General features: G+C 36.3%; 2 protein-coding genes across 3 annotated transcripts in view; one reads left to right on the plus strand and one right to left on the minus strand.

Annotated features, from left to right (window-relative positions):
- Positions 1-543: 543 nt before the first annotated feature.
- On the plus strand, positions 544-5,089 carry LOC108676214 (mediator of RNA polymerase II transcription subunit 22). Its single transcript, XM_018164267.2, has 4 exons — positions 544-632; positions 2,527-2,648; positions 3,358-3,563; positions 3,943-5,089. The coding sequence occupies exons 2-4, from the start codon at positions 2,549-2,551 to the stop codon at positions 4,066-4,068; spliced, it is 432 nt and encodes a 143-aa protein (XP_018019756.1). The 5' UTR covers positions 544-632; positions 2,527-2,548; the 3' UTR covers positions 4,069-5,089.
- A 920-nt stretch (positions 5,090-6,009) lies between these two features.
- LOC108676213 overlaps positions 6,010-23,062 on the minus strand; it is an 18,418-nt gene continuing 1,365 nt past the window's right edge. The window contains exons 2-11 of one of the 2 annotated variants that reach the window (XM_018164266.2): positions 12,382-12,534; positions 11,910-11,972; positions 11,593-11,770; positions 10,726-11,270; positions 10,268-10,447; positions 9,745-9,991; positions 9,342-9,400; positions 7,947-8,071; positions 7,475-7,586; positions 6,010-6,658 (exon numbers count right to left, since the gene is read on the minus strand). In XM_018164266.2, the coding sequence (XP_018019755.1) occupies positions 6,596-6,658; positions 7,475-7,586; positions 7,947-8,071; positions 9,342-9,400; positions 9,745-9,991; positions 10,268-10,447; positions 10,726-11,270; positions 11,593-11,770; positions 11,910-11,972; positions 12,382-12,495 (1,686 nt within the window). In that variant the 5' untranslated portion in view covers positions 12,496-12,534 and the 3' untranslated portion in view covers positions 6,010-6,595. Of the gene's footprint in view, positions 6,659-7,474; positions 7,587-7,946; positions 8,072-9,341; positions 9,401-9,744; positions 9,992-10,267; positions 10,448-10,725; positions 11,271-11,592; positions 11,771-11,909; positions 11,973-12,381; positions 12,631-23,062 lie in introns of those variants that run through there. The other variant, XM_047880123.1, reaches the window with a different exon arrangement.

Genomic DNA, 23,062 nt, shown 5'->3' on the forward strand with positions numbered 1-23,062 from the left:
CGCCCCTGTTACTTTCACGCAGCTAACAGCAGACAAAAATTAGGCCTCATGGTTATTGGTTAGTAGAGCACTAGCGCTTGAATAATATTCTCAGCAGTCAGCAGCACTTCTACGTTCAGCCAGAGCCTGGAGATGTTAGACCAGATCAGTCTTTTTTCAGGTTCATCATCAATCATGTTTAGTTTTCTTACTTATTTTCATGTTTTAGGCTTGTTCTGTATCTGGCTATTGAAAAGCTTTGTAATTTTTAGGCTTGAGAGCAGTGTTAATTATTATTGTTAATAGAGCATACTTTGCGCTTCTGAGAAAATAGTCTACCCATAGGTTTTTCTGTGAGTCAAGTTTCTTCTGCTTGGGTATTAGCCAAAAAGAATTGTTCTTCATGGAGCAGCTCATGGTGTGGTTCTGACAGTTCCTCATTTCTTGATTGAGTTGTCATCAACATTGAAGTCAACATCATAATCTTCATTGCTGCTTACTGTCTCACAGTATATCTGTTTCAACTGCTTTTTTTTCTCCCATTGTCAGTGTGTTGCTTGCCATTGCATAAACATGAAATGAGAGGGAGCAGAAACATTGAATACCTCCCACCTCCATAGCTTGTGGAACACTGCTATCACTCAGCCTATCAGGTCGGGAAAAGTCCTACTTTTTTCTGAAATATTGCGGCTCTAACATCATATAATTTCAGTAGGTATGAAATCTCACAGCTCTACTGTCATGTATTTTTGTTTGATTGAAAAAATAGTGGTTTGCACTTTGCAAACCTGTCATTTCATAAAATTTTCAACTTCTGCAATACACATTACTTTGGAGGTCCCTCCAAAATATCCTGCAGAACGTAATCATTGTAATAATAACAAGTCAACTTGAACGTTTCGTTGAAGATTGCACATAGTTGCAGTCATCAGAGCAGTCACACTGTATTAACACATGATCAGCTTACATTAAAGACAAATGTTATTGTTGCTGTAAGCCATTTGACTGTTTTAGCATAAAATTAGATATTTGAGGTAACACATGCATAGACTTTTTAAATTAGTTTGAGGCTCGTAAATGGCATTTCATGGCTGACATTTAGAATTCATGGCTTGAAAAAATAAAGTTACATCTAAAAGAAATGGAATCATGGCTGGCAGATCCATAAAACCATGGCTCAAAAAATTCAGTTGCGGCTTGCCAAGTAGATACATTCCATGCCTGACTGCTATCGTGTGTTGGCCAGGAGATGGAAGAGACTTTACTGCAGACAAGTGGAGCAGTTCACCCAGTTTCAAAAGTTTATATGTCATTTACTAAATGACTTGCCTAATTATTATAGATTAAAAGAGCTGAAATATTATTGATCCAACACCAAAAACAGATCTCAGTTGAAGGATATCTCAACAGACAAGGCTGTCAGATTTGTGGTTACTTTTTTTACTGAGGTTATTAAAAACTAAAGGTGTTTTTTCCACTAACCCTGTGTGATTAGGTTAAAGGATAAACCCTTTTTGCTCAGCTGCAATATTTGCAGCTGCAGAAGCAGGAGTCAGTCACACATCAATGCTTTATGCTTAGAGTCCTCAAAGATAACTTCAAACCTTCCCCTTGCTGATGCAAACAAGGCATAAACTAACAGACTGTGATGAACGAATGATACTTGAAAGATGCCAGCACATTCTGAATCTCACCAAGGATGGCATGCTGCCCAATTCGGTGTCCAGTAATGAGACGAAATTTGACATTGAACAAAGCATTAAGCCATTAACTGTCAAAATGACTGAGTTTGGAGTTAAGATAGATCTGTGGCAACCAGAACAGTAATATGACATCCACTTGATTCAAATCCCATGTCTGTGAGGGTTTGGGCCATGGTAACAGCCACTGGGAGATCTCCACTCATTTTTGTCCCCTCAGGAGTGAAGCTGAACAGTCTCTGTCTGTGACACATTTTGGACATTTTGGAAGCTGAGTTCTTACCATGGGGCTGTAAACACTTCAACAGCTCACCATGGAGTTTTCAACAAGACTCTGCCCCACCACATGGTTCAAATGTGTCCCAAAACTGGATTCAGTGTCACATCCTAGCATTTATTAACAAAAATGAATGGCCGTCAAGAAGCTCTGATTTGAATCCTCTTGACTTTTCTGTGTGGGCTATTTCAGAGAGAAGGGTCTTCTGAACACATCATGATTCTTTGGATACGGTAGTTTTATGTCTAAATTGAAGTGAGAATGGCACTTGATCCCTTGAGAAATGCTGAGTCTCCTGTGAAGCTTTTCAACATATGTTGGAGGCTATCATTAAAATTAATGGTGGCCATATTAAATAAATAAGTTTGAGAATTATTTAGGTGGTTCTTGGCTCATCTAATAAAAAAATCAATTCACCTGTTTTTTTTCCATTAAGAAATAAGAAAAACATGTGTTGCCAAAAATATTTCGAGCCCTGTAGAAAAAAATTCTTCACATTCATGTAACTAAATAAGAAATGTCTATTTAACATATTATCTGGTTTGGAGCTTAATTAGGTTTTATTTTCAGATTTGCCCAAAATCATTACATCATGTCTGGTAGCAAGCAAACACAGAGTAAGGAGGCCTTGCTAAAATCTTACAACAAACGACTCAAAGATGATGTGAAAAGTATCCTGGATAACTTTCTGGGTGAGTCTTTATCAGGTTATAGGAAGTTTTTATAAAGTTGTAGGATGAACAAAAGGAAATTTGCAATGAAAAATTTAATGATTTGTAAAATTTAATTCAATTTTAACTGAGTGTAATTGTATTTTAACAATTTATTGTTTGTCATAAACACTTGATGCCTTTTAGTATTATTAAATAATATCTTTTATGGTATATACTATATTGCAATATTACAAATTATTATAGCCTAATGTTTGAAGAAATGCACTGAGCACTTTGAAAATTTTTACTAAAATGTGAGCCTTTTACTATTGTATATGCTCAAATTTTAAAGGTGTGGAGATTTTGACGAGATTTAAAAATGATTTTAAATAGAAACAAATTTACATTTAATATTTTATTTAAAAAAGCCTATTCACAGCAAACAAATTAGGTTAATACAGAAGTTGATACTGATGTTGAACACTCAGTGTATACGTGAAGTTTATTTTGCAATATAATATTGATACAACAAAAATTAATGCAAAATTTTTTCAGTTCATATTATTGATGTGTCAGGAATCACTATTTTATTTAAAGGTCAGCACTACCGTATATTGTATACAATGGTATATAAATGGAGCCCAGTTGTACACCTGCTTTTCACACAATTTTTAAAGCTTTTTATTAGGCTGGATTTAGCCAGATCATGGTTGCTGGTGTTCTGATCATATTGTGTTTCTCTTTCCAGAAATTGTCAAGCTCGGCCAAGTTGAAGATGAGACACAAGTTGACAGGATCACGCACTTGGAAGAGGTTCACTTCCAGATGAGTGTTCGGTCCCACAATATGGTCAGAGCTGCAGAGTCCTTATTAAAGCTTGTATCAGATGTTAAACAGTATCTCATTCTCAATGATTTTCCATCCGTCAATGAAGCAATAACTCTTAATTCTCAGGTAAGTCTGAAGCTGTTACATTGTAGCCTTTACTCCCAGGTAATGGGACACTGACAGTGTTTGTCACTCCAGTTAAAAAACCAAAAATTTATCGAGTATTTTGAGGATCTTTGAAAGAATGATTGTTTAGGGCCAGTTGCCTCTTAGATGAAGAAATTAGAAGTCCTTTTAAAGTTTGTCTCAAAGGATTATTTTATAACTTACTATATTCTGACATTGAAAACCCATTTCTTTCATATTAGCTAATTTCTTTTGTAGAAAATCATATAGTCAGAATGCCCAATCACAAAATGTGGAGTAACTAACTGCATTTAGTTTCAATGTTGAACGTTGAAATTTTACTTCCATATTACTCCTAAAATTATTTTTTCACCATCAGATGGCACGCAACCGCTGTCAGCAGGTGGACCAGAAGCTCATTGCGCTCAGGGACGACATAGCTGCTGACCTCTATGAGCTGGAAGAAGACTATTATTCCTCCATCTTTAAGGATAGCGCCAAGTAGTTTTCAAGTAATACTTATTGACCAAGTACCTGAATTAGGATAAACGATAATTTAGTACTTAGCAATATAATTACCACTTTCGAAGTAGGAATAAGGTCGAGCAAAAATTTTCAGGGAGTTTACAATTAGTTCTAAACGACGGTGCATCTGATAGGAATGAGTTTATGCTCAACACTGAATGCGAACAGAACATTGAGGAATCCGTTTGGAAATTATGTTACGTTTTACTGTCATATAATTGTATTTACATCTTGACTCATTCACATCTCGACAATTAACGCAAGTGACCACTTATCTATATGCACTACCCTCAAAACGAAACGCTGCACCCGCATTTTCATTTAAGGAAGAAAACTTATGAATTAAGTTGGCACTAACTTGAGCTTCAGGTTACAATTCAGATTTAAAACAGGAGCAATTGACAAGATAGTAACTTCCCTCCATACAAACGTTACCTGACTTACAACTACAATGAAAAGATAGACATTTTGGGGTCTTCAATGAGGAGACTGAGGTGAGGGACGTATATATCCTTACTTATTGACGTATACCTCCAGTCGCACGCACTACCATCACGTAGGGCTTTGGGAGAAATTCAAAATGAAGTTCGATATGATTCGATGGCACATGTGTATGTAGATAATTAACGGGTCACCCAGGATTTTGACAGATACAGTTTTCGAGAAATTGCCTCGCAGACGCATCTCTCAAAACTTCACAATTTAAAATGCTATAATTGTCAAGTACCACAAAAAAAAAAACACTTTAAATAGGTACAAGTAAAAACTTTTTGTGTTCCCACATAGGTAACGTTGTCGCGTCAAGTTTGATTATAACTCATGTTGAAACTTTATAATTAGTTAACAGAAAATACCGATTACGACACAACAAAGAGATGTATATAATGGCTCATCATAATCTAACAATGTAGTAAACAACCCCACCATTTATAAGTAAGAGACATTTATTCAGCACAAACGTCCTATATTTGCTGAGTAGTAAATATGAATAAAACTAAAAACTTTTTTAAATACTCCCTTCCAAATATAACGACCTAAATTAGCTGAACAGCAAGTAGGAATGACTGTCATTAAGGTCTTGAAATTCACCCTGAACATAAAATATGGAAGAATTTCATTCTAATGAAAATTTCAAAGACCATTAAACACATTTCTTGAGATCTATCGAAATATAAGCCAGCACGCACAGCATTCAATAGCGAGAATCGGGAGTGGAAAAATGCCAATAATTGAAAGGTGCTATCAGTAGTAGTAGTATTAGGGGAGAGGTTTCTAGCGCTTAAGATCAAAAGATGCTATTGGGCGCGAATAAAAATTACTAGCTAGCCTAAAATCAATTACAGTTAATACGTTATTTCATGAACACGGATTCCGAAGACATTCCGAGCTAATTTCCAATTTGTTAGAAAAGCGCAAAAAAAAAGTGTGAACAAGAAATGATACACTTGCGAATGGCAACGGTGAGAAGCGCGTGGCATCTTTCGTACAGTCATCATGAAAAGTTCAAGTACGTATTGCAAGACTTCAAAAAAGCAACGAGCAGCATCCACACTGTGATATTTGGTTCTACTAAAGCTACGGTAAATCATTCCCGTATCTGGCCCCTTGTCTTAGTTCCCAGTTTATGAAGGCATTAACAAGAAGCTATTTTCTTTCCCATAATGTAGCAAAATATATATATATATTATTTCTTGAACTAATAATACTTGGTTAACTCCTTAACTAATTTGGCACAACATTAATGCAAACATTGGACGGAGTAACCGTGGAATGATACATAATTAAAGGCCAAAAATTCGTGATCGTACGTCAGAATTATCACTAGTGATTGACTAATATCCAGAGTGAGCGTTAACAACAATTATTGACTAATAAAAAGGGCAACCAGGGTTTCCCCAATAAGGTACAATGTAATACTCAGTGCATCAAGGGTAAGTGCTTCTGGAAGGGCAAATGACTCTGAGCCAATAAAAGCAATAACCTTTTTACACACTGCTAAAGTTACTACTGTAAATTGAAATAACACTGCAGGCATTCAAGTGACAAGTCTTTTGGATAATAAACCAACTAGAGCAACATTTAGAAATTCTCCGACTATGATTAAATTACCAACTCCCATAAAAAAAAATAATTCCATGGGTGAGTAACGTGAAACAAAAAAGCGTACAAGGACTTATAATAAAAGACACAGTAAGCTCTTTGGGCCATGTTAAACAGAAATAAGTAATTGTGTCGATGATTTTGGCAAAGCAGCAAAGAATACACTGAGTATCTGATGAACATACGTTCAGAAAAATAAAACTACAGGACAAAAGGGCAGTAACGATATAGTGGAACTGGGGGTCAAACACGCAGCCGGTTGAACCGTTGGCCTCCCGATTAACTTAGGTAGGAATCTCATTGCAATAAGAGGACAAATATGTCCACTAAGGCGATCAGGGTTAAAAACCCTTGTCAGAATAAGAACGAACAAAAATATCTGGCTGAGTTGAGTGACTACAAGCCTATTAAGCCGGCGGTTGTGATGGCTGAGTCTTGTAGTCAGCATAGCTTGTTCTTCCACCGGCCAACTGCGTAAGGGAAAATGCAGAAACGTTAAAAAGCATAAGGCGTAAGTTTTGTTGTGACTATAACAACCATCTCTCACCGAAAGTTAAAAAAATGGCATCGCCAACAAATAAATTAGCTGAGAATCAGCACCAAGTTAGAAGGTTTGAAATGTTTAAAATTTCTCTATTAAAACTTGTTTCTCACAAACAAGTAGCAGAAAGTCACAAATGGAGTGATGAAGCTGGAAAAGCTATAAGGAAGGAAGCTGGAAAGAATTTGGTAGAAAAAAAGCTGGCAAGAATGAAGCAGAATAAAATGAAGATGGCAAGAAAGAAGTTAACAAAAATGAAGCCAGCAAGAATGAAGTCGACTACGAAGAAACTGGAATAAAGATGACCAAAAAGAAGCTCACTAGAATGAAACAGTCAAAGGAGGAGCTGGCAAGAAGCAAACTACTTTATCATCTCGGAGACATGATAACGCTGATCACAAGCAGTTCTTAAAACTGAGGAGGCGTACAGCAACACCAAAATACAATCACGCAAGTGTCACCTGTGCAGTACCAAGGCTAGCTGTACGAGAAAGGCGGATAAGAAATGTGCAAGAAATCATACAATCACAACAACTGAACACAGCATCGACCAGAAGTCGCATCTTACGAGCTTCTCATGATCAACATACCCTATGCAAATAGTAAACTTTTATACTGCATAATTATAACCAATTCATTTTGTAAAATTTCTTTGCATCATGGTAATAACGCATATGTGACCAATATATAACATTATATAAGGCAGGGAGCAACAAGTGCTAGATAAAACATCCCACATTCCCACCTCCAGCAGGTAGCGGTCGGGGTGTTCGGCCCACTCGCTTGTTGTGATTTTAACTTTCCGTCTGATCTCCACGTCCTTGGCTTGTCGCTTCTTGAACTCCTTCTGATTCTCTCTGAAATATTTATGAATTAAGGTTTATGACAATTTCTAAACAAGTCAACAGAATTGTCTTTTATGAATATTGAATTTCCACAGCTGTTTCACCACAGTCCCATTTGGGAATTAACACCTAAAAACTAACCAATGGTAACTTGTAAAATCATCCCTATAAGACCCATTATTGAAGCTAGTAGCATTGCATCTATTGAAAAGCCACTGCACACGTTAAGAATATACATAGGCTATAGTGAGACATATTGTTGAGACTGATAATATTCCATCAATTAAAAAGCCAATGCACACGCTGGTAGCATCACCTCAACTGGCCTGCTCATACTGGCCAGCTCATTACTGGCCTGCTCATTCAACTGACCTGATTTGCTGCGAGCCACATCCCCAGACCTCGATGCTGCCCAGCTTGTAGGGAATGTTGTGGTGCTGGAATTGATTCATTTCCTTGTTGACGGTAAGTGCTCGGCTCTCGTAATTATCTCCCACCTTAAAGTAAAGATACAACGTAAGATATATGAAGCGGCTACTAAGCAGATTATGGTCGTGTCATGCCCAACTCAAGATGTTTGGAAGCTTGACTGACTTGACCTCGGTTGCAACTACTCACTCCACGTTGGAATTTTAAACTAAGGTTGAGTATAATGTTAACTAATGCAGTAAATGGACTAGTAACAGTAAATACTGATCAGAGTCCAAAAAGAAGAATAATATACGTTTAAAAACTACTTTTTAAAGACAACACTTCCAAAGAATCCAGTATCTCCAATCTTACAGATGTACAATGAATTTCTCATCTAATTTTTTACAACACTTCTCTTTAACTTCACTTCTTGTTTGTCTGTCTGTCTGTCTGTCTGTCTGTCTGCTACAAATCTTGTAATCGAAATTTAACACACTCCTACTTATCCTATCGATCTGAAATTTTGCACACTTGGGTAAAGTTGGAGACAATGAATGGATCAAATGTCAAAATAAAAGATTTTAAAAATTAATTTTTTTTTTTTCAATATAAAAAAAAATTGAAAAAATAATTTTGTCAGCTACAAATCTTATAACTGATATCTGACACACTTTTACCTGTCTGATTGATCTGAAATTTTGCACACTTGTGTACACTTGTGTGAAGTCAGAGGCAATGCATGAATCAATTAATAGAATAAATAATTTTGAAAAAATTATATATTAAAAAATTTATATATTAAAAAAAATTGAAAAACTAATTTTTTAATTTGAAAATTAAATGAGAAATTCATTGTACATTTGTAAGATTGGAGACACTGGATTCTTTGGAAGTGTTGTCTTTAAAAAGTAATTTTTAAACGCATATTATTATTTAAATATATACCTAAAAATTTTTTTTAATACTATATAATTTTTTTTTCAAAATTATTTATGCTGGTTATTGATTCGTGCATTGCCTCTGATTTCACACCAGTGTGCAAAATTTCAGATCAATTAGACAGGTAAAAGTGTGTCAAATATCAGTTATAAGATTTGTAGCTGACAAAATTATTTTTTCAATTTTTTTAATATTAAAAAAAATATTTTTTTTTAATTTCTAAAATCTTTTTTTTTTTTACATTTGATTCATGCATTGTCTTCAACTTTACACAAGTGGGCAAAATTTCAGATCGATAAGATAAGTAGAAGTGTATTAAATTTTGATTACAAGATTTGTAGCAGACAGACAGACAGACAGACAGACAAACAAGAAGTGAAGTTAAAGAGAAGTGTTGTAATAAAAAAAATGGCTGACCTGAACCCCAGTGGGGAAACCTCGCCACGTAAGATTGAAGTACATCAATTTCTCACCACCTGTACGGCAAATAAAGCATCATTAGCCATGATTTTAAAACGAATGTAAAAAATAAATACTAACTGTAAAAAAATTAATTGCTTCAATTTGATTAGCGAATGACAGAATGAGATGAAATCTTAATGGATCGCAGAAAATTACAAAAATTGTTGCCGGAGTAGACGTATTTTAGATTTTTGCTCTCAAAAGTATATATATGTATACAAAGAAAGCTACAGTTGCACTAGTAAAATGTTTATATCACCAAAAGCAAAAAATTAACATTTCTGGTACTTATAGGTCAAACGTAACAACAGATAACAGAGAATGCTGTATTGTGAAGGCTGAGAATTCACAAACTCACGCTCGACTATCTTGTACTTGGGCCTGATCTGCAACAAGCAGCAATCCTCGCCACCCCAGAAGTTTTTCGAGTCCTTCCATTCCTCATCAAGAGCGAGGCAGAAAGCAACGTCATCGTCCTGGGCAGTGAAGATTGTGAGTGTTGGGCCGCGGTAGTTGAAAACATGCACCTCAAATCTGTTGACGCCGAGCCCATCACGGTCGCTGAAGTACAGTGGCTCCCAGTGCCGAGGTCTGCCCGTTGACAGCTGCAGGATGAAGGCAAAACAGTGAATGAGAATGTTACTCCTTTACCAAATTGTGGCTGACAAGCATTCGGGCAAGAACACGGAAAGTGACAAAGATAAGCATGACGCTCATAACGGTCAGAATAAGAAGAGTCGTCATGAAATGGAAGTCATTCATCAGGGCAAGATTATATATATGGACAGTTAACAAGATGAATACCATTCATTAAAGCAGGAATGAGGATAGTCATCACGATGTATATACGTATTCATTGCAGCAAGAATAAGGGCACTTACAAGTGTGTGGATGAAACTCATGACAGGAAGAGAAGAGCGTCGGACTTTGCGTGGCTCATCAAGCGGCTGATGCTTGGTGTAGGTGAGAGGCAAGGAGCAGGTCAGCAACCAAACAAGGCTCGGATTCAAGCTTGAGGATTCATTGCTGTCCAAGACTGGAGTGTCAGCATCAGCCTCGTCCTGGGAACATCAAGGTACAGGTACGTAAAGAAATCTACAAATACATAATAAAACACCTAGATATTTTCGTCCTAGAAACAACAGTGAGCTTGCCAGTGATACATATAGAACTTCAAAAATGTCGAGGTAAGGAAATGCGCCACTTTTTTCACGTCACAATTAACTTTGACCACTGAAGATGTTTATGACAAACTGACACTAGCGCGAATATCGAAATTTTTACAATTAAGGGCAACACATGTGCACTTCTACAGACAGTGTGAATAAGTATTTCTTACTCTTGCTTCATCCAATTGCTGCATCAATTCAGCAGAATAGCTCAAACCCGATGACAGTTTCATTACAGGAAGAGTCCACAGAGATACACTTTTATTTGCTATGTCAGTCGAGTTGTGGGCAGGGACGCTAACAGTGCGCGTCACTGAAGACTTATCTTCACTGGAAATATTCTTGAATGAGCTTCCAAGAGACGAGGAGTTCAATGGAGGACCCATAGAATGGGTGGACACTTTCCGAGATGGTGGCTCAGGTTTCAACAGTGTAGCATTAGGATCTTCTAGGAGAGATGGTGAAGAAAAGGAAGGAGAAAAGACCCTGTTTGCTATATGTCGATGCATCCAATGAACCAATCGGTGACAGTGCTGTAGACACCACTTACACAGATAGCTCACACCTACTGACTTCTTGTTAGGCATTGCAGCGTCCAGAAGAGCATTAGCTTCTCGTGAGCCAAATTCAGGACTGTGGACATGACTGAGCTCATGTGCTGCCCGTACCAGTGCAAGGAACTGTTCCCTGGTGATCTGGTCACCATCAGCAAATCCTGCAAAACTTAGGCTTCCAGCAACAAATTTTGAGCTATCGGAATGAGCATCAATAATTGTCACAACATTTAGTTTCATTGCCAGGACTTCATTAGCACATCTTATAATACTTAGTGTTATATATCTGCATTTAAGCTATCATCACTTATGGCATACCGTATACACATTTTGCAATACTTATTATGCTTATGACTTTTATAACCACTCAGAATATACCAAAATAATAAAATGCTAAAATCTTGTAAACCTGAATGTAAATCTTTCCAAAGTACACTTAGGTAGATGTATTTCATCTTAATGTTTCTGTTTCTCTATTCTCACCATTTATGTAGAACTTGAGTTGATCACCATCAGAGATTAGACTGATGAACTGGTTGGCACCTTTGATGAATTGTTCAACAGAGAGATAGGGCAAGAGCTCTGATGAATTGGTCACGAAACTGCACATTTGGCGGAAGATGCATCGGCCAAGACTTTCATTACCATTGCAGAGATGCTTCTGTAATATTCAGGACAAATTGTTGAATAATTATGGATTAATTTGTGAAATATACACTAAAAATATATACCTATATGTTGATTAAAGGGAAATCCTTTTTTTATAAACTAAAACTATTGTTGAATGATACATTACTTACAGTAATTACAGATTCACAGATGCCATCAATCTTCTCCAAAAACATAGACTGCTTCCTCAGCATCTGGAATGAAATACAATACATAACCCTAATTTAAAATGTAAGTTTTAGAACTTATGGCCCAGTCACAATCTTTGATTATTCAAGTATAGATACATGCAATATGGAGACTGGATTTACAAATAGAAATGACTCATTTGAAGTAATTTAAAATTTGATTTCCCTTGTGACCTGTTTAGACCATGCCATATTATTCTATTTAGATGATAACATTATTTTCAATTAATTCCAAGGCATAAATTTAATCTGTGTACAGATCTATATATACCTACAGCCCACTTTTCTCTATACACTTTCATATCAATATAATTATGGCATATATAAATTTTTTCTTAGAGTAACTAAAGAATAGATTAGTTCCAACAGTGTGAATTAGCAGAAGAAATGTGCAAGTGTCAGCAATTGTCCTCACCTTGGCAACTTCAACATTAGTGGGATCACTCTTCCTAGGCCTTGATGTATCATCATTGGCCTCATATGCACTTCTTGGCCCTGAATTCAATTTATATGATGATGAGTTACCCATATTAACTGTAGAACTATGAAGACAAATAACACCAGAAATCTGAAAATGTTGAGAAATGTTATCAGTGGCACTGAAGTCATATGGGATGAGTCAGGGGAATATACAGAAATTAGTTAATAAATAAGATGTTGTATTATCCATTTACAATTAATTCATAAGCAATAACAATGAGGCCCAAAAGTTGGACAGATGGAATAAGTATAGGTACCTATATTTCCTAAAGAGGCATAAAGACTAAAATTTCCTAAAGAGGCAAATGAGGCATATTGACAAACTAAAGATGTTTGACTAAAGAGACATAAAATAGATAAATACAAATTATAAACTATATAGGTATGGATATATACTATAATAAAGAAATTAACTTAATAGAATGACAAGAAATGGCAAAGAATTTGCTTAGAATATGGTTGAAGAAAAAACTAAACCAGTGTAAACCATAGTTAAACGATTATGATCAAATATAGCTTTTTTTGGCTGTTAAATTTTTATGCATTTTCAGATTAAAACTACGTATTCAAAATACACAAGATAAACAACTGACTTTGCAGGTGAAGTGCTCTTTTTACACACCCCTGTGGGTATAATAATGTCTCACTACATGAATGCAGCTTAGATTAATTGAAATGTGGTACTGTCAAACGGAGTAATGAGGGACTGGTGGAGTAGTGAGGGACAGTCCTCTGGCATGGCGTAAAAATGTTATAGAAGCAAAACTAATTGCAGCAATGCAAACTAAAAACAGTGGCACAAACTTCAAAATTTTTCCTATCTATGTAGCATAAAGGAAGTTGAGAAATCAAACATCTACTAGCTCTAACAATTTACTGAAAAAATTAAAAAATGATAATTCAGAAAATTACTTCTGCTAAGGTCTGTAGTAAAAAAATATTTGCCATATTAACAAATTTTGCTTGAAAAAAAAAAAAAAACTTGCAGACAGATCTTGTCTTCAAAACTTTATTGACAGAATTTGCATACCTACCTCAATTGAAAACAAAATGGCAACCATTTCTACAAGACGGGGTATTATGGGACACCTCCACTGGGGTAATACGGGACACCCCTAAAAATGCATTTACAGTAGAACCTCTGTTAGCAAAGGGTCTGGCTAACAAAAAAACTGGTTAATGACAAAGAATTTTGATTAAATTTACCTACTTTGGCAAAAAATTCACTTGAAAGGAAATTAATGCATCATTGGTCATCACAAAATTGTGCATAGAATGTCATAGATAGAATTGTGCACTGGGCAACCTAGAATGAGAAGTAAGTAACCTAAACCATGATTTATCTCCCCAAAAAATATGATTGTTGTCACTAAAATATTCCTCTCCATTTCAGGTATTTTTTATAATTTTCATTTTTATAGTCAATTAATTCACTTGACAAAATTAAAATGGTGCAAAACTACAACCCTAGTCTAGTAAGCTTACGGAGGAAATGTTATATGGCTGCTGATATAAAGCTTGCAGTGGGCAAGGTCATTGTCAATGGCATCAAAGTTTTTTAGGGGTTTCAAAGTGTTAGGTACATAGAATGGAAAAAATAGTTTTTGTTAATGAAAAGTGGATACAGCAACATCATCAATAAAGGAAAAACCAGTATAAATCACTGAAAACATCATTTATTCTACATCAGTATCAAATACAAATGAAGAGAAAGACTTTGGAATTCCGTCAGAAGGGGTAATAAGGGACGGTTTTGAGCATTTTACAACACTTCTCTTTAACTTCACTTCTTGTTTGTCTGTCTGTCTGCTACAAAACTTATAATCGATATTTAACACACTTCTACCTGTCCAATCGATCTGAAATTTTGCACACTTGCGTAAAGTTGGAGACAATGCATGAATCAATTGACTGAATAAATAATTTTATAAATTAAAAAAAAAATCTCATTATTAAAAAAAATAGAAATAATTTCGTCTGCTACAAATCTTATAATCCATATATGACAAAATTTGACCTGTCCAATTGATCTGGAATTTTGCGCAATTGCATAAAGTCAGAGACAATGCATGAATCAATTGACAGAATAAATAATTTTGAAAATTTACAAAATTTTGATATCTTAGAAAATGTTGAAAAATAATTTTTTTTTAATATTTGAGAATTAAATTAGAAATTCACCGTAATGTGTAACATCCACTGGATTGTTTAGAAGTGTTGTCTTTAAAAAGTAATTTTCAAATGCATATTATTAGTTAATAACTTACTACCATGAAACATTTTGAACATTAATGAATTTGAGCTCATTTTAAAGATCTTTGCAAGTGCTATCAAAAAATTCCATATGCTATTTGTAAGGTGCCAGACCCAAAATAGAAGCATCCCAAATTACCCCTTGAAACAGGGTAATCAGGAACACTTATAAATGAAACCAAATTTTAAACATTTGAAGCATGCAGAGTGTACTCATCAATTACTAACAGTACTCTGAAGTCTTCCTCTTCCTTTGTAGATGATGTAGATGTGAAATAAATGACATTTTCTCTGTGATTTTCACTTGCTTTTCCTTTATCAAGATGATTTTACCATATCCATACATTACTGTATTACAGTAGGTATTGATGTCATATTACCATATCCATGAACATGCCATTGAGCATTTACAACAACCTTGTCCAATGCAAGCTTCATATCAGCAGCCCTATAGTATTTCTTCTGTATCAGTAAGCTTACAGGACGGCTTGTAATTTTACACCATTTTAATTCGTCCAAAGAATTCACTATAACCAAAAAAAAAAAAAGATTGTAAAAAGCATCCCTGAAACAGAAAGGAATATTTTAGTGACTACCATCATATTTATTGGAGAAATAAATCATAGTTTAGGTACATTTATCTTCATTCTATGTACAATTTTGCAATGACAGATGATGTATTAATTTTTCGTCAAGTGAAATTTTTTTCGCTGAGCTAGGTAAATGTAATCAGAATTTTTTGTTGTTAATTGATTTTTCGTTAACTGGAGACTTTGCTAATTGAGGTTCAACTATAAATGCATTTTTAGAGATATCCCGGGGGGTGTCCCTCATTACCCTGTCTCACAGAAATGGCAGCCATATTTTTTTTGGAATGAGATACACAAATTCCATCAATCAAATTCTTAAGCCAACAGCTGTGTGCAACTTGTATGTAAGTAAAATTTTTAATATGGCAAATGGTATTTTTCTACAGACCTTAGCAGAGGTACTTTTCAACAATCTTATTTTCACACTTTTTCCCATAGATTTTTTAGAGGTAGTAATTGTATGATTTCTTAACCTAACCTGCTTTATGCTACATAGATAGTAAAATTGTTGAACTTCACACCACTATTTTTAGCTTTGCAATATTTTGATTAGTTTAGCTGCTCTACAAAATGTAGGACAACTGTCCCGATTTAACCCCACCAGGCCACCATCCCTTATTACCCTGTTTGACGGCATAAATTTAAGCTAGAGCACAAACTCAGTTGAATGAATTATCTTCTACATATATGATCATTAATAGAACTACTTGATTGCAACCAGAAATTAAAATATTTGCATAAAATAAGTGCCATTTGAGTTGCAATGTTATGCCAAAAATGTAGATATTTTTAATTCTACAAGTGGATTCAAGCTGGAAATTTTATCCATAATGTAGACTTTCCCAATTATTAATTTTATGTGCAATTTATAGAGAAACCTCTTGGAAATTATAGATTGAACTAAACTAATACCTGTAGATAATTTTAACCAGTGTCCACAGCCATGACTAGAATTTTCCTACTACAGTTAATGTTTTTAGTGTAAAACACTTGGTAACAGCATATTGATATACACTGCTGCATTAGCAACCAGAATCTGGGATCTTTATATCACGTAGTTGCATGCTTGCTCTCACTGTATTCTCATGTACAAGATTCTGCTCCCTCAAACAGCTTCTGCCCATCTGCTGTGTATATAACATTTAACTCTCATTGGTGGCATGATTTGCTATTACTTCATAAAGGTTAATTTGTTGTATTCAACTTAGAGACAAATTGTCAATGAATTACGGTACGTACTACCTATTTATTATATACAGCAATCCCTTGATTAACGCGGTTAATAAATCCCCGAGTTTTACCGTGTTAAGCAAAACCGCGCTTATCAAACTTAAGAATATATGGGAATAATTATAATGAATCCTCAAAAATAGCAAAGGAAAGGAAAATTATGTAGTTTGATAAAAGTGAGCAGTAGATATGGCAGCGATCTTGACCAGTTGAAGGCTAACAAGTAACTAGCCCTTTACGCACTGAATTATGTTTCGAAAGTGAAAAAACAATCTGAATTACTTTTCAGATCACGCGCAGTCTTTGTGTTGTACTGGCAGTAGCGGTGCACCTACTCCATCGAACGTTGTTCGAACGAGTTCACAACATGTGACGCTACCGTCACACTTGCGGCTAGACTCCAAACCTGTAATTACTCTCGGTAGAAGCTTTTATTTTCTGTGTGACGAATTTGTCACACCAGGGCTTAAAGGGCTAGAGCACCGGCATGGCGCACTTACCGGCGAACGTTGCCGAACTCAATCATTCGAGTTATGAACAAGACAAGGCGCGGTTAAACCGACTCTGTAGTCAGCACGAGTGCCTATGGAACGGGACCTTATTTTAAAGAATTATTGGCTGAAATTCATAAAGTAACAACATTTGGTGAATTTTTCCATAAGTCATAACAAAAGTAACAACATAAGATCTAATAAGCAAAAAGTAACACTTTAGTTACGAACGTAACACCTCTGGCTAGAGGTGGGAAAATGATGCATCATGAAAAAAAAGTTGCGCTAATCAAAACTGGCACCGTGTAGATTAAGGGTAGGTTGCAAATTTTTTTTCCGCGTTAATCAAAACAGCGGTATTCAAAACCGTGCTAATCAAGGGATTGCTGTAGTCTAATTGAAATCTAACTGTTTTAACTTAACTTTCATTCTTTTAGGTGCGCAACTTCAATTTCTCTTGTTTTTCTTCTTATATCTTGGTGAAAAATACAAAATTTTCACTTTTTTGGTTTTTGCTGCAATTTTAATTTATAAATCTGGTGTATCTGATGGTATTATTGGCATGTCTATGCATGCATTAGTTTGTTCACTAGATTGATTTCAGTATGCAACACTTGCTCAAAAATCTGTGATGCACGCACAATCAACCAATCATCTTGCTTATTTTGAGCAGACATTTGTCTTGCCTGGCCTCAGCTGCCAATGAATGGCATTAATTTATAAGTCTAAATCTCATGCATGCAATGGTTTATGCCGCATGTCTAGGCATGCATATTAGTTTGTTCACAAGGTTGATTTAGTGTGTGACAATTGGTTGAGAGCTCCATGAAAGACCAATTGTAATTGCTAGCCTTGCATGGGCTGTCTCCAGTGTTCTGTATGCATTCATAGTGTGTCATGCTTTGGTCAGTGAAGGTGCAGCAAAATTTTCTCTAATCCCTTTTTGTTCTTATTTTCAAGATACAATGGTCAAGCAGAAGAGTATAATTTCTCAAAGCCTGCAAAAAGACCCTGGTAGAAAAAATACCTAAGCCAGCTGCTACCCTAAATCCGCTGATACGTCAGCAAGAAGTGCTTGTGGATGCGCAGCCATCGCAATAACATGATGTAATGGTGAATAAGGATGATGAAGACATGTGCTTGGTGTCTATCTCACTGCTCAAAAGTTAGTTTGCTACAATCCACAGTGCACTAAATGTGGATCTGATTGCAATCCAGCAGTGGTAGTTACCCACATGGAGCCAGGGATCTCCACCAAGTTCACTCAGTGTCAAGCTAAAACTAACTTAAACCAGGCTGTAACTTTGACTGCAATTGATGGTGAAGATTGTCACCTCAGTTTGCATAATGTCAGCTTGGTACTTTATTCCATTATGAATAGTGATGGCTTGGCTGGTTGCCACTGAATTTTTGCTTTTTGTTGCCAATGAATTGTTGCCAACAAATTTGTTGTTCTTGTTGCCAAAAAATTTTCTAAGAATTTCAATGGGAAGTCAGGAGCAATGGAGAAGCCAAACAAGAATTTGGAGCAGGTTGACTAAACTTGGCCTTATAGGCTGAATCACCATCTTTCCCTGAAAGATGGTGATTCAGCAGCCTACAAGGCTGTTACAGAATTGAATGACAGAGCAGGCCTGTATGGATATCCCTGTTCTGAAGGAGGAGTGCATCAACCATGATTTTAAGAGGTTGGGGACACGGCTTAGAGTGTTGAAAGCCAAAACCAAAGTGTCAGCAAGACAAAAGCAGGAAAGCAAGTGATGAGGAGCACATATGCAGGCAAAGGTATGTTGACTGATGCAGTCATAAATGAATTGACTTTTCATTTTGGTCAGAACATCAGGAAGTATGCTGCCAATGTGGACATTGATACTACGAGAAAGGATATAATGTCAACATATTACCATTCCAGCAGCACAGATGCAAATCTTGAGCACCAGTGCTGCCCCATTGGAGCTGACTCATTGTGCTGGGTCCATCAAGTGGAAGCTGCAGGAGAGGTCCTAACCTCTCACTCCACAAAGGATCTCTGGTTGGCTAATTTACCACAAGCATTGTTATCAAACATCATAAAGATTTATGTCAATTCGACAACTCCTGAGCTAATGTGGCAGTGCCTGAAAGAATGGACACAGAACTGCAACAAGAGCCTGCACTCAAAGATCTGGTTTAAATGTTACAAAGAGAAGCTTGTGATGATGGATCATGTTTGCTTGGTCTCTTGAGGAACTTCCACTGCCTTTAACCACAACTTCAGGCATGTGAAAGGCAACCTCTTCAAGCTCTTGATGTACAATTGCCTCAATTGTTAAAGGTTATGAAATCAGCCAAAAAGGCCATCTCAATTTTTACAATGTAGAAGAAAAAGCAATCCTCAGGGAATCCCGATGCCTTGTATAGCACTGGGAATTTCTTAACATTTCACTCTCACTCTTTCCTTATTATTTGTGCGCTGCATGGAGTACAATGAGTCAGGTGGCACTGATGATACCCCTTGTTATCTTGTGTGTTACAAGATGATAGGCAATGGTAAAGCTGGGGATCCAGTGCCAGTTGCACGGGTAAAATCTCTTTACACCTTTACAGTTTTTTGGGTCTTCTGAAATGTTTGAATTTCCCTTTTTTTCACTTTATAAGTGTTATCACTCCTACAGTATTTGATTTACAGCATTGAAAGACATTTCATTTAGTTTGTAAAGACCTTACCTAGCAACTCTAGAATCTTTCTCATTTATGAAATGCACTATTGTGCTTGCCGTGTCTGTCTGTCAGTTCGTCCATCTGTCTGTCTGTGACTTCATGTTTTTGTCGATGAGAAAATGTACTTTCTGTCACTCACTGCAGTGAGTACTGAGTTTTATTTTTTAGTATTTGTGCATGGTGTGACTCAGTATTGGAATTTTACTACTACTTGTTTCTGAAATTTTGTGGCTCAAACGTGACAAATTTTTAATACATTTATAATCTTGTGAACTGATCATGCACTTTTGTTAACAATTAAATAGGAGATGATTCATCTGGTGGTAATCTCACGGTTCCAGAAATGGCAGGAAAGCTTTAGTCCTGGCCCAAAGGTAGATGTTTTCCATGCTTGGTTTGACTTATAGATGGGAGGAGAGTGGTGGTGCCTTTAAAGATGTACTTGAGGCAGGCAGTTGTAAAATTTCAGAGGGAGAATCCTAACTCAGTGATTAGGAGAAAAAATGTTGCCCCACTCCTCAATGACGTCTTGCAGCAGGTTTCCAAGCAATCAATCATCAATGTCTTTTGCGCTTGCAGTCTGTACCCACTGAATGAAGATCAAATTGATTACACAAAGTGTTTAGACATTGACGAAGATGAAGAAGAGGTCCAGCAGAGCAGTAGTGAACCTAGTACTCCTGCTGTTCAATTAAGACCATCAAAAGAGCAGCTCAAAATTTCTCTTTCTACTATTTACACTCTCTTAGGACCTGAGAAAAGACAAATATTAAAGCAGGGACAACTGCTTGATAATGATGACTGGCATGGCATGTACAAAGAGTTAGTTGTGCAAGCTGCTCAACAACCAGATGATGAGGAGAGCTGCGTTTCAGTCAATGCAGGAGCAGGAGAAGATGGTACTGCTGGACCCAATCAATCTTCAGTTGCATCAGCTAATGAAGCTGCTTAAGAGTGAGGATCCCTAATTAACATCAACCTTCCTGCAGATGAATACTTGAACATTTTTGAATTGGCTACATCTTCACTCTGGAATACCCAAATAGTAATCATTCCAGATGAAACAATTGAAATAGGTCCAGTCACGGACAAGAGCCATTTATATTTGGCACCTGCCATTTCACCAGTACCAACAAATGATCCTCCTTCAAGAGCTCCATCTTCTGCTACTGCGTCTGCATCTTTGTTTTTCATTTTTCATTCCCTCTGTCACTTCTTCACCACAGCCTTCAATAACTGCCACTTCTACCACTAAGGAACCACAGCCTTCAACTACTGCCACTTTTACCCCTCAGGAGCCTCAGCCTTCAACTTCTGGGATCAAATCTAAAACCTTGGCAACATTAACTATTCCAAATCCAGTAGAAAAATATCTTCATTCTCCAGCCAAAATAGTAAGTATATAAAAAGAGAAAGGCCCCAGCAACACCACTCCTGAATGTCATTAGTGCTTGCAAGTATCAATCACAATTACTTGAAAATGCAAACGGCCAAGAGAATGATGACTGGTTGTGTGTAGATTGCAATCATTCATGGTCAAATGATAACAAAAGTAAAGCAAAGTCTAGGTGGATCGATTGCAATCACTGTGATAAAAAAATGCATATTAGTTGTTTGCCAAAAAAGCATATGAACAAAATTTGTTTTGATTGGGATGCTATGAAGAATGGAGAAGACGTTGATTTTGTGTGCGAGTGTTGTCTTGAAGGTAACCAGACCTTAATGAATTAGATAACAAAGGATGTCTAGCCAAGGAAAGAGGAAATAATTTTCAGTAAAAAAGTGTTTTTATAATCCTATTACACTGTTACATTGAGGAAGTAATCCTATTATGTAATGTAATGTAATCCTATTACATTGAGGAAGGCGTTGCCATCACACTGATCACAGTATTGGATTTCAAACCATGCGCAATTTCGGAAGCGTGGCAGTTTCTAATGAGCTCAGTGCATCAATTTTCACTGCAGTGGAAGGTGGTGTAATGTGGTAGGGTTGGTTTTTCGATACATTTTCTTATGTTAACATGAGAATATATTACCAAAGCAGAATTCCACACCCTGCATATCAAATATCATCCTATGAGGCTACAGGTACTGAATAAATCAGTTAAGTATCATGAAAACCAATATTTTTATACAGAAATATCAAAGAAAATTTTAACTAGATCAGGGAATTTAAATTTTAAAGTAAAGGTAAACTATAGTTTCTAAAAATCTCTTTTGTCATTATGGGTTTGGTTAGGGTAAACGCAGTATATTCTGACATCGTGGGCAATTCCAAACTTCTCGACTTTTTTCCTTTATGTTAAGCTTTTTCTTAGTTCCATGCATTCGTTGATGGTTGAAATACTGACGTCATACTTTTGCACGCCATGCTATTACCAAAACACTAGGTCTGGGCCGTCTGGCGGGAAAATGTTGAGATCCAAAGAGAGACAGTGCGCGTCACCCAGTGAGAACGTCGAAAAATGTGTCAAAGTTGATAGTTGACCTTGCTCTACCAAATAGTGATAAACTGTTTGTGTAGAAAGAATATTATGGTTTGAGACTTTTAAATACATCTGTGAATATATTAGGAATCCTTTAGGTATTACTTGTATTTGCTGATTTCAAGTGGTAAAAAAATTAATAGATGATTAAGTTAAGAGATGAATTTAGACTCATAAAATAATAAAAACTAATTCTGACACAGCTTGGAGACACACACAGCTCAATCCAAGCTGTGTGCAAAAATTAAAATTTTCTTAATAAAAAGCTCAATAGCTCTTAATTAAAAGCCTAATTAAGTAGTGTTCAATATTCAATAGTGTTCTAATTCCAAGCTGTGTTGTATTCCATTACATGGTGGCATTCCATAGTATAAATAAAAGAACATGAGCTTTTGGGAAATTGGAGCGCTCAGTCATAATTGGAGCGTCAAGGTCACTACACCTTCCCCGACGAATTCTACTCCACAACTGCGGGCGGGCTGCGTGCTGCAGCTGGTCGCCGCTACCGTGCGGTACGCGGCTACGCCTGGTATGGTAAGTCAAAAGAATAGTATCGCGCTCCAACCTTTCTTAAACGCCTACTGGTTATCCAAACCAAAAAATAAGCAATGGACTTCCTATGGACTTAATTCATAAGAAATGGATATGAACTGGATCAATTGCAGTAATAAAAAATAACCATTATAACTTATTACCATTGCTAGTATCACTCTGCTCATATGTACATGTTAAATCAATTACAGGAGATCCGAAAAAGCAAGTAATAATTAACAGAAAGAAACTCCATAAGAGTGCCTTTGGCAACCATGCAATATGCGCTACAAACTATCTGCGGCTGGCAGCGAGCACACCGATCCCAATGAC

Source organism: Hyalella azteca, unplaced genomic scaffold (genome assembly GCF_000764305.2).
Source record: "Hyalella azteca isolate HAZT.00-mixed unplaced genomic scaffold, Hazt_2.0.2 contig5, whole genome shotgun sequence".
NCBI lineage: Eukaryota > Metazoa > Arthropoda > Malacostraca > Amphipoda > Hyalellidae > Hyalella > Hyalella azteca.